The sequence below is a fragment of the Dioscorea cayenensis genome, chromosome 19 (genome assembly GCF_009730915.1).
Source record: "Dioscorea cayenensis subsp. rotundata cultivar TDr96_F1 chromosome 19, TDr96_F1_v2_PseudoChromosome.rev07_lg8_w22 25.fasta, whole genome shotgun sequence".
NCBI lineage: Eukaryota > Viridiplantae > Streptophyta > Magnoliopsida > Dioscoreales > Dioscoreaceae > Dioscorea > Dioscorea cayenensis.
Genome location: NC_052489.1, coordinates 996,254 through 1,010,608, shown reverse-complemented (window position 1 = coordinate 1,010,608; position 14,355 = coordinate 996,254). Strand labels below are relative to the sequence as shown.

Below are 14,355 nucleotides of genomic sequence, written 5' to 3'. Positions count from 1 at the left end.
TTGAAATCTAAAAACCCATTGGATGATAATTTGACAACTATCGTATAGTAACCATAAAAACAATAAAATATATATATATATATTACTTATATAAATAAACAACCAACCGTTGAATAATAATTCAACGACTGTAATTAAAACGTCCATAAAGAACATAGATTATCATTTTCCATAAAAGTTGAACCAATCAGTTCATAGCCCAATGGCATTATTTTCACTAATAAAAATTGTAACGTGAGATTTTCAAGTATATGAAGTTCAAGTTTTATCGGTTTATATGATAATACCAGCTCTTTAGTTATGGGTGTGAGTTTACGGTAAAAAAATACACTAAATCATTTTAATCAAATATAATTAGTTGAAATAGTTTATTGATGAATGCGTAATATTAAAATTTACTTCGGCTTTTTGGATTTCTATATCTTTCACTGCTAATGGATATTATCTTATCTTTTCAGTTAATGGATATTATTTTATTTTTTTTTTCATGTTAATGATCGTGGTTTATCCATTTTTAAAAAAAAAAATTAAGTTGGGGTATCTAGATATAAAAAGATATCCTTACTTCAATCCATGTGGATATATATACACAAACCTTGACCATCACCACCTCCACCTCGAATTCGTAGTTCTTGTTCTGAGTTTCTCTGCTTCAACTGGACAAGAAAGTGATTTGATTTGCTAGTAAGAAGGTGATTATCTAGACTCATCATCAGCTCGATTGCTTCTTTTCCTTGTTTTGCTGGTTGATTTGTTTGAATTGATGCTATTCTTTTTTATAATATTACCATGTTTGATCTGTTATCTTGTGTGTTGTTTGTTGGGTCTTGAGCTTAGCATTGATGTTTGTGAACATTTTTCAACTCAAAGTTGGAGTTTTTCTTCTGGTTATGTTCAATTGAATGAATGCTTTCAATTTTTTAGTGTTTTTCTTTTTATATTATTATTGGTATTGGTTATTGTGTTTAGATTGGGATGTGTTCTTGTTATAACGTGATGCCTTGCAAGTGTTTGATGAAATTCAGATGTAACGTAACTCTGGATTATGTTTGTTTGTGGAATTCTTTTATTTCTTGATCTTGGATTTGATGGATAAGAAAATCAATGGAGCTTTAAGCAATAAAGTTTTCTGCTTTTTCTTGAGGATCTTATTTTGAAGACAAGAGGTTTGTTGAGATTCCTTATTATGTTGGTATTGTTTTTGTTTTCCAATCTAAGTTCTTGAAATGGTTGTCTTTGCATATTATGAAACTTTAGATTCTGCTTCTTTAATCTGTAGACACTTAATTTGTTTTACACTTGGATTGTTTGTCTGACATTGTGCCTGTTGTAATATGCTTACTATATAGCCATTAGTGTTGTTTGCTATTAGTCTGAGTTTCATGAAATATCTCAAAATGCTTTTCTATGTGAGTTTTAGATCCTACTTCTTAAAACTGTGCATGTTTGGTTTGCTCTTCACTTTGATTGTTTTTGCATTGTTTGACAAAGAAGAATGGTGAAGATCTTCTGATCAGTTACATGAAAGATCTCAAAATGGCTGTCTTTGTGAATTATGAAACTTTAGCTCCTGTTTCTTAGAAATTTGATTGTTCTTAGGGTTGTTTGACAGTGAAAAATGGTGAAGATCTGTTGCATTGGAGCTGGCTATGTGGGTGGCCCTACCATGGCTGTGATTGCACTCAAATGTCCGAGCATCGAAGTTGTGGTTGTAGACATCTCAGTTGCTCGCATCACTGCATGGAACAGTGACCAACTGCCAATTTATGAGCCTGGGCTTGAAGATGTGGTAAAGAAGTGCAGAGGAGTCAATCTCTTCTTCAGTACTGACACTGAGAAGCACATCTCTGAAGCTGATATCATATTTGTCTCAGTGAACACTCCAACAAAGACCTGTGGTATTGGTGCAGGCAAGGCTGCTGATCTAACATACTGGGAGAGCGCTGCTCGTATGATTGCTGATGTTGCAAAGTCTGACAAAATTGTGGTTGAGAAATCCACTGTTCCGGTTAAAACTGCCGAAGCAATTGAGAAGATTTTGACGCACAATAGCAAAGGCATCAATTTTCAGATACTATCAAACCCAGAGTTCCTCGCAGAAGGGACAGCCATCCAAGACCTTTTCTATCCAGACCGTGTGCTCATCGGCGGGCGGGAGACACCAGGGGGTCAGAAAGCTATAGAAACACTGAAAGAAGTTTACTCCAATTGGGTTTCAGAAGACAGAATCATAACCACAAATCTATGGTCTGCAGAGCTATCTAAGCTTGCAGCAAATGCATTTCTGGCGCAGAGAATATCATCAGTGAATTCCATTTCGGCATTGTGTGAAGCCACTGGAGCCGATTGCAAAGAGGTGGCCTATGCTGTGGGGAAAGACACGAGGATCAGTCCCAAGTTCTTGAATGCCAGTGTTGGCTTCGGAGGGTCTTGTTTTCAGAAAGATATACTCAATCTGGTTTACATTTGTGAGTGCAATGGCCTTCCAGAGGTAGCTCACTACTGGGAACAAGTTGTCAAGATCAATGACTACCAGAAGACGAGGTTTGTCAACAGGGTTGTGGCATCAATGTTCACCGCTGTTTCCGGCAAGAAGATTGCAATTCTTGGCTTTGCATTCAAGAAGGATACTGGAGACACAAGGGAGACTGCGGCCATTGATGTTTGCAAAGGTCTATTACGTGACAAAGCTAAGATAAGCATATACGATCCTCAGGTCACTGAAGACCAGATTCAGCGAGACCTTACGATGAACAAGTTCGACTGGGATCATCCGATACACCTTCAGCCAATGAGCCCTTCAGCAGTGAAGCAAGTTACGGTCACCTGGGACGCGTATGAAGCCACCAAGGGAGCTCATGGAATCTGCATTCTTACTGAATGGGATGAATTTAAGCAGCTTGATTACAAGAAGATTTATGACAATATGCAAAAACCTGCATTTTTGTTTGATGGCCGGAATGTTGTTGACCCAGAGAAGCTCAGGGAAATTGGATTCATCGTCTACTCCATTGGTAAGCCTCTGGATGCTTGGCTCAAGCACATACCTGTAGTGGCTTAATTCTGAATACAATGTATCCAATTGAACTCCAAATGAGAAGCTTACTGCTGAGTTTCATCAACCTCTATAATCGAATGAGTTAGTGAATGAACTCAATTTAGATGAAGATTTCTTCTTAATTGGAATTTTTGTTCTTCTGATGTACACTTCAGCATGTTTGAATTGATCAATGTTTTCTCTTTTGAAGTTATTATGATCAGAATTGTTCTAGCTCAATCTGAACAATTGATATGATCCATAAACAAAACTGAGAAATACCAATTAACAAGCCACTAAACGCCATCTTTCATGGCGGTAATGAGAGTATGAGAATTCTCAAAAGAACCATCCTTTATCAATACTCTTGATGATCATTTCCTTCAAAGCAAGAGCCCTCTTGATCTTTCCATGGGCAATCAACTGTTCCACTGTATCTCTAAACTCCTCCTTTGTAATCAAGCCATTTTCATCATGTTTCATCTTCAAACCAGTCTTCCGAACATCACAAATGTAAATCTGATTCAAATGCTGATGAGCAAAGTAAGGCCAACATAGAAATGGCACACCATTGCTCACACCTTCCGTTGTTGTTCTTGGTGATGATGATGATGTGCAAGAGGTGATAAGAGTGTTAGATGTGATGTATATATACCCACACACACACACACACACACACAGCATTTCAATGCTGTGGCTATGAATGGAACAGAATAATTTTTAAACAGTTTCGTGCTTGCTCCTTTCCCTATTATTATCAAAAGTATTTATACGCGTCTCTCATGGTGTCCTGCAATATGTGACCCATAACACCGAGAGTGCTTCCCTGGCGATTCTGTTTATACTCTCAAGATTTCCTTAGCGCACCAAAGAAAATCAGTAGAATACCATAATTAGTCCCCATATTAAGGTGACTATGTCCTTTTAGTCCATCATACATTGTCAACATTCCATTTTCACAATAAAAAAATTTCATTATAAACACAACAGTAAAATTACCCATGGTAAGTTTTAAAATCACAAATTTAAATTGCGCCAAACCATTCATGCTCATCAGCAAAGTGATTTCAAACTTGTTCATCAATACAAGTTCAGTCAAATCAAATCAGTACAGTTTGTGTTGTAATAACTTGAAAGTCCATTGCTTCATGTAATCAACCAAAAACAGAATGAAATCATCCTTGAATGTGATCCTGAATGCCATTCATACAGATTTGAACCCCCCCAAAATTCATAGAGCAAGTTTGGAGCAAGGCTTGTTTAATTTGGAGTATTTGTTATGCTTTGTTGTGTTGGAATAACTGGAAAGTCCATTGCTTCAGATGCCCATTGTGTTGGAATACTCTTTTCTCCTGAGTTCCTGAAAAATTACAATGACATAGAACATATATTGGTAACAAAGGGTTCAATTTATTTACATAACATAGTAGTCAAAAAAATGAGACTAGTAATCACCCGCAATCCACTAGTGGTGAGGAGCCAGTATTATGCACCCCTTCCCTTTCAATATGATCATTTACTTACTGGATGGGAAATTTGTTCAATAGTGAACACAAGAGATCTTTGGAATTAGTGCAAGGTTGCTTTTAGGAGTGGAAGAGATCTTGTACCATATTATCATCTATTAGACTATTACAAAGAGAGAGAGAGAGAGAGAGAAAGCAGCTTTGAAACAACTAACTAGTGACACCTTTGAGTTACGTATGCCATCCAAACCATTTATAAGCTTTTCCGAATGCACAAATTAAAGCATTATAAGAATGGATGTCTGGTGTAATTCTAAGTTTCCCACTGATGGCCTCAAAAGTGTCTCATAGGCTCTAAATGCCAACATAACTAATTAATCCTTAATCTACTGAAAAAAACCGGTACTGGTCTTGCATTTTCACCATGAGCAAGAAATTTCAATGCAAAGAATGCCAATTTGCAATTAATCAGATCATATATAGCAGCAAATTATATATTGCAATGCAACATCGGCAATGTAGTTACACAAATTTCAGGTTGGGCACATGGATTTGTTCTGTTCAGTTGTCTGATAGAAATAAAAACAGAAATGTCTCAATGTTATGGAAGACAAAGAACCTAATTTATAACTGCAAATAGTATATATTTGGCTCTTTAATGAATTGTGTTCCCAAGAATGCCACAGGCATTAAAAAAGGTAAAGTTTAATTATTACTTTTTTTTTATCATATATATAACTGAATATTTGACTTTTTAATAAATTTCTTAATGAGTCCACTTTGTTAAAAAATAAAAAATAAAAACAAAACCCAACTCTGCATGCTTAATTTTCTTTTTCATTTGACATGTTTGGATATATGTATAAAAATAGAGTAGTCAATGTATGTTTTTCAAAGATAACTTCAACTATCATCATCAACGTATAAAAAATTAGCATATATATACACCTTTCTATAATTTTTTTTTTTTTGAAAGGGTGGATAAACCACTTTAATTAAGCTGAAAACATAGTATAGACTCAAACTGACACAAAAGCATAACAAAATCCCTCACACCACAAAACCATTTCTATAATTCTACTACCATCTAATATTATAATCAAAATAAAAATTAAAAATAGATTATTGTTGAAATAGTACAATAAAATATAACAAAATATATGTATTCAAGAGACTGTAAACTGGGAAATATATATGTTCTAAATTATGTAACAATTTTTTTTAACTAGGTTCATGAACTCCAATTTGTCCAATAATTTAGCTTTCTAACATTGAAAGCTTTTGGGAGAAGGCGAACCCACTGAGACCTGGGGCGACAGTCTCGTGGACAGTGGGGGACGGGCTCACGGAACCATCCCGCACAACTATTCACAACTCAATGCCCTAGATCGAACTCACACTCGTGAGGCTCATCGATGACTGTACAGATAGCCGAAGTACATTGAAAAGCTTTTGACCAGTGAATTATATCACCTAAACTCATTTTTAAGTAAAAATGCTTGAAAAATCTAACAAAACTAAAGGTTTATTAATGGTGGACAACATAAATATAAATATTTTTTATTTGTGTTTGATATCCAAGAAGATGGAGTTGTTTCAAAGCTTTCAATCAGTTGTTTAGTTGATAATTAATTAAGTCAATACTAAACAAGAGTTGCTTTTGATTAACACAGTAAGTTACATTTAGATTAAAGTAAATTTTTCCTTTATATATTTGAATAAAAATGTAAATCTTATGACTAATTTTTATGGTGAGAATTAAGGTTTGTATACTTTTACCTAAAAGAACTCCTCAATTTTTATTATAAATTATTGCAATTATATATAATTTTTTTTTAAAAAATAAGCTATAAATTATATTAAAAAAATAAAAAAAGCAAGTACAAAGATAGACATAAAGGCAAAAGACAAAAACAAAGGCCAAAAGCAAAGCATATATGCAATGCCATCTCCTTTGGGAAAAAAAAGGTTGGCGGTCTTACACAAGCAAGCATAAATTCTCCTATATAATTTTGATTAATATTTAATGAATTTAGTCTACTTCCAATTAAATGTAGAAGATATGTTGTTGTTGTTGTTTATTGAAGAGATGTGTTTGTTTAAGACTCAACGATATATATATTGATTTCAAATTATTTGTTCTTTATGAAAATTAAGGGATTCATGTCAATATAATAGCTAGGTTCAATGGAAAAAAAGAAAAAAAATATTAGACATGCCAATTTAAAGAAATTTATAACACAATATATATATAGCTCCTTAATTACTAGTCAGGTATTAATTTTCAAAATGATTGATTTAATTAAAATATCTTAATTCTGTCACTAATCCCTTTGGAGGTGGAGTTCAATGAAAGCAAAGCAAGGTATATATCCAATGCCCGGTCTCCTCAAAAGAAATTATTAAAGCCATGCATATTTTATAATTCTTCAGCAATAAAATAATAGTAAATATTTATACATAAATTAATTTGGTGGTGTTAGCTAGACAAGCAAGCACAAATTCTCTGACTCATGCAAGTTATGTATATATCCTTCTCTCTAAGTCTCTATATATAAGTCCATGCATGGAATTAATTAATGCACCAGACAAATCAAAACAAACAAACACATTGGGAGTGTGTGGGATTGTGTTATTAAATATGTGGGTTGTTGATATGATGTTGCGGGTTGTGCTCTCGGTTGTGTTGTGGGTTGTGTTGTCCATTGTTATACCATTAATGTTTGGCTTTGTTGTTATGATGTTGCTGGTTATGTCCTTGGTTATTTTTATCTTGTCGTGGGTTGTTCTTATCATGTTGAGGGTTGTTCGTATGATCGATAAGGATAAATTCTGGAAGCGACAAGAAGACATAGCAGAGTGCCTGGTCGTTTGTATAGCAATTGTCTTTGAAGATATAATGCCGGCCGTTGTTCTTAAGATGTTGCGGATCATATCGCGGATGTTGCGGGATCAGATGACGAAGAAAATGGCGAGAGTGAGGGATGATCTCACGAAGTTACAAGAAAGGCTAGAAAAGGCCTACCGCAAGTTGGAGTATGCTGATGAGGAGATGATGATTGTCCCGTATGGCACCACCAACACCTTGTTTCATAATTTGAGAGCTGTTTCGAATGACTTGCAAGACATCATTGATGAATTATTTAAGCTTGAGGATACATTGGAGACAATGGTGACAAGGAAATCCGAGGTACATTGTTATTTATTTATTTATTTAGTTAGTTAGTTTTTTGATAGAGTGGATAAACCACTGCAGGTACACTGGTATTCTCCTTTCATTTATGTATACCAGCACCTGATATATTTTCCCTGGCAAATTAAGAGACAAAATAAAACTCTTAAAATCATTAACTCTAGATTGGAAGATATTCTCAAACAAGAGTTAAACGACAGTTTGACTTTATTTAATCTTAATACCACTGTAGAACATGATATTGATCTAGTTGGTGAAATAGAGCATGATACCGAAAACCTAGTGAAGAAGTTAATGATCACCCGTAGTTCTCCGGGAGTTCATGTTTATGGGATTGTCGGGGAGAGAGGCATTGGCAAAACAACTCTAGCTACAAAAATCTTCAACCACCAAACAATTAAAGATAAATTCCAGTCGCCACCACCGATATGGGTAGATGTTCACATGAATTCTACTTTTCATACAATAATGAATTCCATAAATAAATTTGGTGGTGATTTAATTCAAGATAAGGAAATTTTGGTGGTTCTCAATGATGTTAATGATTCAAAAGTACTAAAAGACATGATTGACTATATGCATTTAATCACTAACGCCAATGTTTTAGTCACAACTAGGTATGAAAGTGTCATAACTCATGAGGGCATTTATAAACATAAGTTACCATTATTCTCCGAGGAGGATGGTTGGGCCTTGATTTGTAAATTATTATTTAATGATGGTGAAAAGGGGAACATGCAACACTTTGAACAAATAGGTAAAAAGATGGTGAACAAGTGTCATGGCCTTCCACTTTCAATCAAAACCATTGCTAGAATCCTAAATACTAAAGAGAAAAATCTTAGTGAGTGGGAGAAGGTCCTAGAAAATATTATTGTTTTACTAGAACCCTCAAATATAACACTACCTAAGCCAGTTTATTTGCTCCCTTATGAGAACTTGTCGCCGTATATCAAGCAATGTGTCATCTTCTGTGCATTCTTCCCCGAGGATTATATCTTCGACAAGAACATTTTGATCCAACAATGGGTTATTTCCGGGCTGGTGGAAAAGAAGGAAAAGACACAGCAGCTTTTGGAAGATGTAGCAAATGATTACTACATGGAACTAGTTGAAAGCAATATTTTACAACCAGCTGCTGCAGAATGCTTTTATTATGATGATAAAACCATGTGCCAAATGCATGGTAGTATGAGCTCGTTTGGTCAACCTTTGGTTCAAAATTATGGTTATTTTCAAGGTGATGTTAAAGCATTAGAAGAAGCCACAACTTTCCCCTCGTCATCTTCCGTACCAAAGCTACATCATTTGGTAATCACAAATCATGCACCATTGAATGTCTTTCCAAATATTGTGAAAAAACAGACATCAGTGAGAACGCTCGTCTTCACAAGCAAGCTTGAAATAACCAAGCTACCCAAAGATCTCTTCCAAAAGCTCAAGCTCTTGCGGATTTTGGATATAAGCGGCTCTGATTGTAAAGTTCTACCAAAATCTCTATTCAAGCTCCTGCACCTGCGTCACCTAAATCTGTCATGTTTACCCATCAAGACACTTCCAGATGCCATAGGGGATCTCATCAATCTACAACACTTAATCCTCAGATACTGTGGAAGTCTACTATATCTCCCTGAGAGCATTCTAAAATTGCATAAGCTCAGGAGCATTGACGTTCACCAAACATCACTCACGTACATGCCATTTTGGATACATCAACTACCTCAATTGACTAGTCTCGTTGGATTCGTGGCAAGTGAATTTTCAAGTTACGAAAGATTAGCAGAAATTAGCGAACTGAAGAAGCTCCAAACCCTCCACATTGTGAATTTGGAGGTTGTCAATGATCTTCCTCGCAAGGTACTCCAAGAACATATTAATCTCACTAATCTCACTAATCTCACACTTTCTTGTCGAGGAGAGGGTCAACCATATGAAGAAGATGAGAAGGAGAAAATGCAAGAGTGCTTTGAGGCTCTCGACCCTTCGTCCACATTAATCGAACATATCAAGATCAATGGTTACTTCGGCCTAAGATTCCATCGATGGATCATGGATTTACCTTTTCTTAAATTGAAAAGGCTTGACTTGCTCAAGTGTAAATATTGCACCGAACTTCCAGCATTGTACCACTTTCCTTTGTTGGAACACCTTCGTGTTGAAGATGCATGGTCCATAAAGCACATTGATTTAGACGTTGGACCCTGGAGCAATGTTCCTAGCTTAAAGTCATTAATACTGAAAGACATGCCAGAGTGGGAAGAGTGGACATGGGAGCCATATCAATCTCATTTGTTGAAGCCTGTCCTCGAATTATTGGAGATCATCAACTGTCCAAAGCTCAAGTCCCTTCCTCAAGGTCTTGCTTGCCATGCAAAAAATTTGGTCACTCTCACAATCTACAAAGCACATAGCCTTGAAAAAGTTGAAGTATTCGCATCACTAAAAACCGCCACATTTTTCAGCAACCACAATCTCTTCATTATTTCTGAGTTCCCAACAACTTGCAATTTCGAGATTGATGATTGTCCTAAGTTGGATGTTGCATTGCTTCCACAAACATCCCTACAGAGGCATACATATACATCCCTTTAAGGTAATTTCAACTTCTCTCTCTCTCTCTCTCTCTCATATATATATATATAATGGTGCTAATAAGTGCATGTTTTCTGTGCAGATGGTTCATCTTCTAAATGCAAAAGGATTCTGAATCTAGTTAATGCAAAACTCCACCATCGGTGCTCCAAGTATCTCCTATTGGCATTGGTATATATCTAGCTGTCTACAGACTTATTACCACCTCTATGCTTTCTCTGTGAATCACTGTAAGAGGATCTTCACGTTTATATAGATTGCAATAAATAATAAATGTATAAATAATGTATCTATATGTTTTATTCTGATTCTATCCAGTTGTGTGAATAATAAATAATGCATTCTTCCTGCATATTCCCAGAAATTTAGTATTTTTCTGGATATATATTGCATATAAGGAACACATACAATGAGGGCATATTATAATTTTTCACATGCTTGGAAGTCCAATACAATGAGAATTTTACTACCAAACATGTTTGATCTTAGAATCAATTGTAAAGCTCCAAGATGGAACTTTCTAATGAAATAATTGACCATTTTAAGGGGAAAAAAGAACAAATAATCTTAAAAAAACAATCTGATCATGAGACAATTATGTTGATAACAAATTAATGTAGGGTTGATTTATTGTGAGTTAAATAACTACGCAAAAGGACGCTACCATTCATCCTTCAAAGGCCAAAAAATACAAAGCACCACATAGGTTTGAAAATTAATAGCCTTAATGTCCAAATCCTACATCACCTTCATGCAGAAGAACCGTCAAAATCAAATACACATGAGTAATTTACACATTTACTACTCACTTTCCGGTGATCAGCAGATGGTTCTCAGTAGTCTTGCAAACAAGAAAGTAAGTACAAATTATTTCAATAAAAATGAAAGCAATAGTCAGCCGCTAAGTCAATGATAAAAAATTATGGGTCATATCCTTGCATTCAGACTTACAAAACACTCGATGGTTACCTTATCCTAGTACTCAGTAATGTATTCCAGATTGTAAAGTATCTCCCTGCTAAATTTGGCGTCCATCCTGTATTTAAACTGCCGAGCGAGCGACTGAACCTTTTCGTCACTATCAAAGTCCATCTCTGGAGAACAGCGCCTCCTCACCTTCTTCAGTGTCTCTTTGGAAGGAGCCCAACCAGCCTTGACCTACTTGATACAAAATTTGTTCAACAGTGAACACAAGAGATCTTTGGAATTAATGCAAAGGTCTCTTTAGGAGTGAAATAGATCTTGTACCATGTCATCTATTAAAAAAGAGCGGCCTTTTGGTCTCGGTTGATAAGATGCGCATCAACCAGCAATGCAAATGTGGTGGCATTCAGCTTCACGCCCAAGCTTACTAGATGCTCAAACACCTTTGAGGCTTCGGATGTCTGTTAAAAAAGTAAAATGGCACATGTTTCAGCTTAAACAGCTGGAACAAAATATATTGGGCTCACAATTAATTTGAAACAACTATTGACACTCGGAATGTATGCCATGCAAACCTTTTTAAGCTTTCCAAATGCACAAATTAAAGCATTATAAGAATGGATGTCTGGTGCCATTCCAAGCTTCCCGCTGATGGCCTCAAAAGTCTCATAGGCTCTATCAAGGTCCCATATATTGGCTCAGAAAAGGATTACACAGTTGAGTGCGGCAACAGATTTGTATGGAGGATCTGCATTGCTCAAATTCTCTTGTTGAACATACACCTGTTCTTTGTAAATCGACAAGTTAGTCAAGAAAAAAAGGCCATTTAGGTTTCTTGCAAGATAATAATATTCAGTTTGCCGTAGAAAAAATAAAGATTCTTCATACCCATTGTCCTGACATCATATTGCCACAGAGTCACAAAAAAATTCAACAAAAATCATTCTCATAAAATACTATTATAAGGGCAGCATGATAGGTCATCAATGTGCTCATATTGCACTGCCCAAAGAGGCTGGTTCCAGGCTGCCAACTGATCCATTATAATCTAATTGGTTAAAGTAAGGCATTGAAAGTGGGGTAGTAGTAGCACGCATTCAAAGTGACGGGCCACTCGCATATACAAATTTTTGATGCATATAAAACAAACATCTATGATTAAAATTGTAGTGTTAAGATTCTCACTTTTCTTTGAAGAAAACAAGGATTTCAAACAGCAGATAGTTTTAATATACCTGAAACTATTTAGAAATCTTGCACAGTGGCAATGAGAATCCCTAGTGAGTACTAGCATTCTGTCTGTATTGTAGTTTAAATCTTATGAAGGTGAAGAATGCAAATATCAATATATATACAGAAGTTCACATACAACGAGAAAAGGGGTTCACTCCAAGAAATGAAATCTTTTGACTTATTAGACATAAATAAATGGTATTCAACACTCTTTTCTTAAATATCATAAATTCAAAGTGGTTTGGATAAGTACTCTTACCGAGTCCAATGTTGAGAACCATTTTTGCAACATGCAACAACCAGTGTGTATAAAGAGGTGAACGGGGAAAACAGCTCCTCTTCAACTTCACCAGAATTTCCATAAGCATTTTCAAATTCACTGAGGGTACTAAAAGCACGTTGAAACTGTCCCAACGATGCATGCGAATATATTTTTATGGGTTTGGAGCCCTCTTCTGACGCAATGAGTACCTCAGGATTGACCAAGCAGCATCTAATAGAGTTGAATTATAGGTTCTGCCAGCGGGACCAAATGCTGACACAACTAACCCTTCATCTACTGAAAGCAGAACAGGTGGTCTTGCATTTTCACCACAAGCAATCCACCGAGCAAGAAATTCCAAGGCAAAGATTGCCAATTTGCTATGATCTGCTTGCAATGCAACATCGGCGATGTAGTTACACAAATTCCACGGTGGGCACATGGATTTGTTATATTCTGTTGTCTGAAAGAAATAATAGCAAAAAGGCCTTAAGGTTATGGAAGACAGATAAAACCTAATTAGCATGCTTTTATGCAACGAGTGTCCATTGTACCATCATTCAACGAAGTGTTGGATCCGTTGTTAATAGATTTAGAAAGGCATAAACGAAAAGCGGGTAAAGAGTCATGAATTTTGGCCCAAAAAAAAGATTTATTTCTGGGCGCTGGATGATATAGAGCGTCAGGATGATTAAAAATGTTGTAGTTGGCGTTGATTATTTTGGCCCAGAAGCTATTAGGGTTGGCTATGATCTTCCACCACCATTTTCCTAGTAGTGCATGATTGAATTCCTTAAGATCGAGAATACCCCAAACCCCCAAAATTTTAGGTCGACGGATTCTTTTCCAAGCAACCAGTCTAATTCCTTTAGAGCTGATAGGTCTGAAGTCCGAAACTTCTTGAGGTGTATTCTTTTTTGTTATAAGAGCAATGTGAACCCAGTTAATGCGCTCGAAGTTAATCGTCCCATTGTAAAAATCATCGCAAAGTTTCACCATTGTGTCCTGAATGAGATTCCAATATATTTGAAAGATGAAAATTGGGAATCCATCCGGCCCTGGAGCCTTATCTCCATTCAGATCAAAGACAACTTGTCTAATCTCCTCAATTGAAAATGGTAGTTCGGGAAAGGAAAGGTCTATTCTTTCCTTGAAAGAGAAAAGGTTTTGCCAGTCTAAGAGGAATATGTGAGGTATTGGGCTACCAAATTGAAGTTGAAAATGATCAGAGAAAATTTTCCCGATCTCTTTGTTTCCCTCTACCCAAATATCATTATGAGAAATGTGAGGAATAAAGTTTTTAGATCTCCTTCCATTCACTAAATGATGAAAGAATCTAGTGGTCGAGTCATCTTCTTTGAGTTAGGTAGCTCTGGATCTCTGTTTCCAATAAACTTCTTCTTGGTTAAGTAAAGATTGAAGTTCAAGTTGAATTTGGAAGAAACGAATGGATTCGCCTTCAGATAAAGATCTGTTTTCACTTTCAGAGTCCAGAGAGTTAAATTCAGTAAGAAGGCTTTCTTTGAGTAGATTAGTTGATCTAAAGGTAACCTAAGTCCAAATGCGAAGTTTGGCTTTTAGATTAGCTAGTTTTTTGGAAACAATGAATGCTCCACAGCCTTCAGGGTTTAAGTTAATCCACCAATCC

General features: G+C 35.9%; 2 protein-coding genes and 1 pseudogene across 2 annotated transcripts; 2 read left to right on the top strand and 1 right to left on the bottom strand.

The window, feature by feature from the left end:
- Positions 1-596: 596 nt before the first annotated feature.
- Positions 597-3,247, top strand: LOC120283517 (UDP-glucose 6-dehydrogenase 5-like). The gene is made up of 2 exons (XM_039290213.1): positions 597-692; positions 1,613-3,247. The coding sequence occupies exon 2, from the start codon at positions 1,619-1,621 to the stop codon at positions 3,059-3,061; it is 1,443 nt and encodes a 480-aa protein (XP_039146147.1). The 5' UTR covers positions 597-692; positions 1,613-1,618; the 3' UTR covers positions 3,062-3,247.
- Positions 3,248-7,096: 3,849 nt separating this feature from the next.
- LOC120283605 (putative disease resistance RPP13-like protein 1) lies at positions 7,097-10,528 on the top strand. The gene is made up of 3 exons (XM_039290310.1): positions 7,097-7,693; positions 7,760-10,289; positions 10,371-10,528. Exons 1-2 carry the CDS (start codon positions 7,145-7,147, stop codon positions 10,286-10,288), a joined length of 3,078 nt encoding a protein of 1,025 aa, XP_039146244.1. The 5' UTR covers positions 7,097-7,144; the 3' UTR covers position 10,289; positions 10,371-10,528.
- Positions 10,529-11,263: 735 nt separating this feature from the next.
- LOC120250583 overlaps positions 11,264-14,355 on the bottom strand; it is a 34,067-nt pseudogene continuing 30,975 nt past the window's right edge.

Bases quoted from the DNA above. Each gene is read 5' to 3' on its own strand.
- LOC120283605 (XM_039290310.1), top strand. From the start codon at position 7,145: ATGTGGGTTGTTGATATGATGTTGCGGGTTGTGCTCTCGGTTGTGTTG. The intron at 7,694-7,759 runs GTACATTGTTAT...AAACCACTGCAG, and splicing joins TGGTGACAAGGAAATCCGAG to GTACACTGGTATTCTCCTTT.
- LOC120283517 (XM_039290213.1), top strand. From the start codon at position 1,619: ATGGTGAAGATCTGTTGCATTGGAGCTGGCTATGTGGGTGGCCCTACC.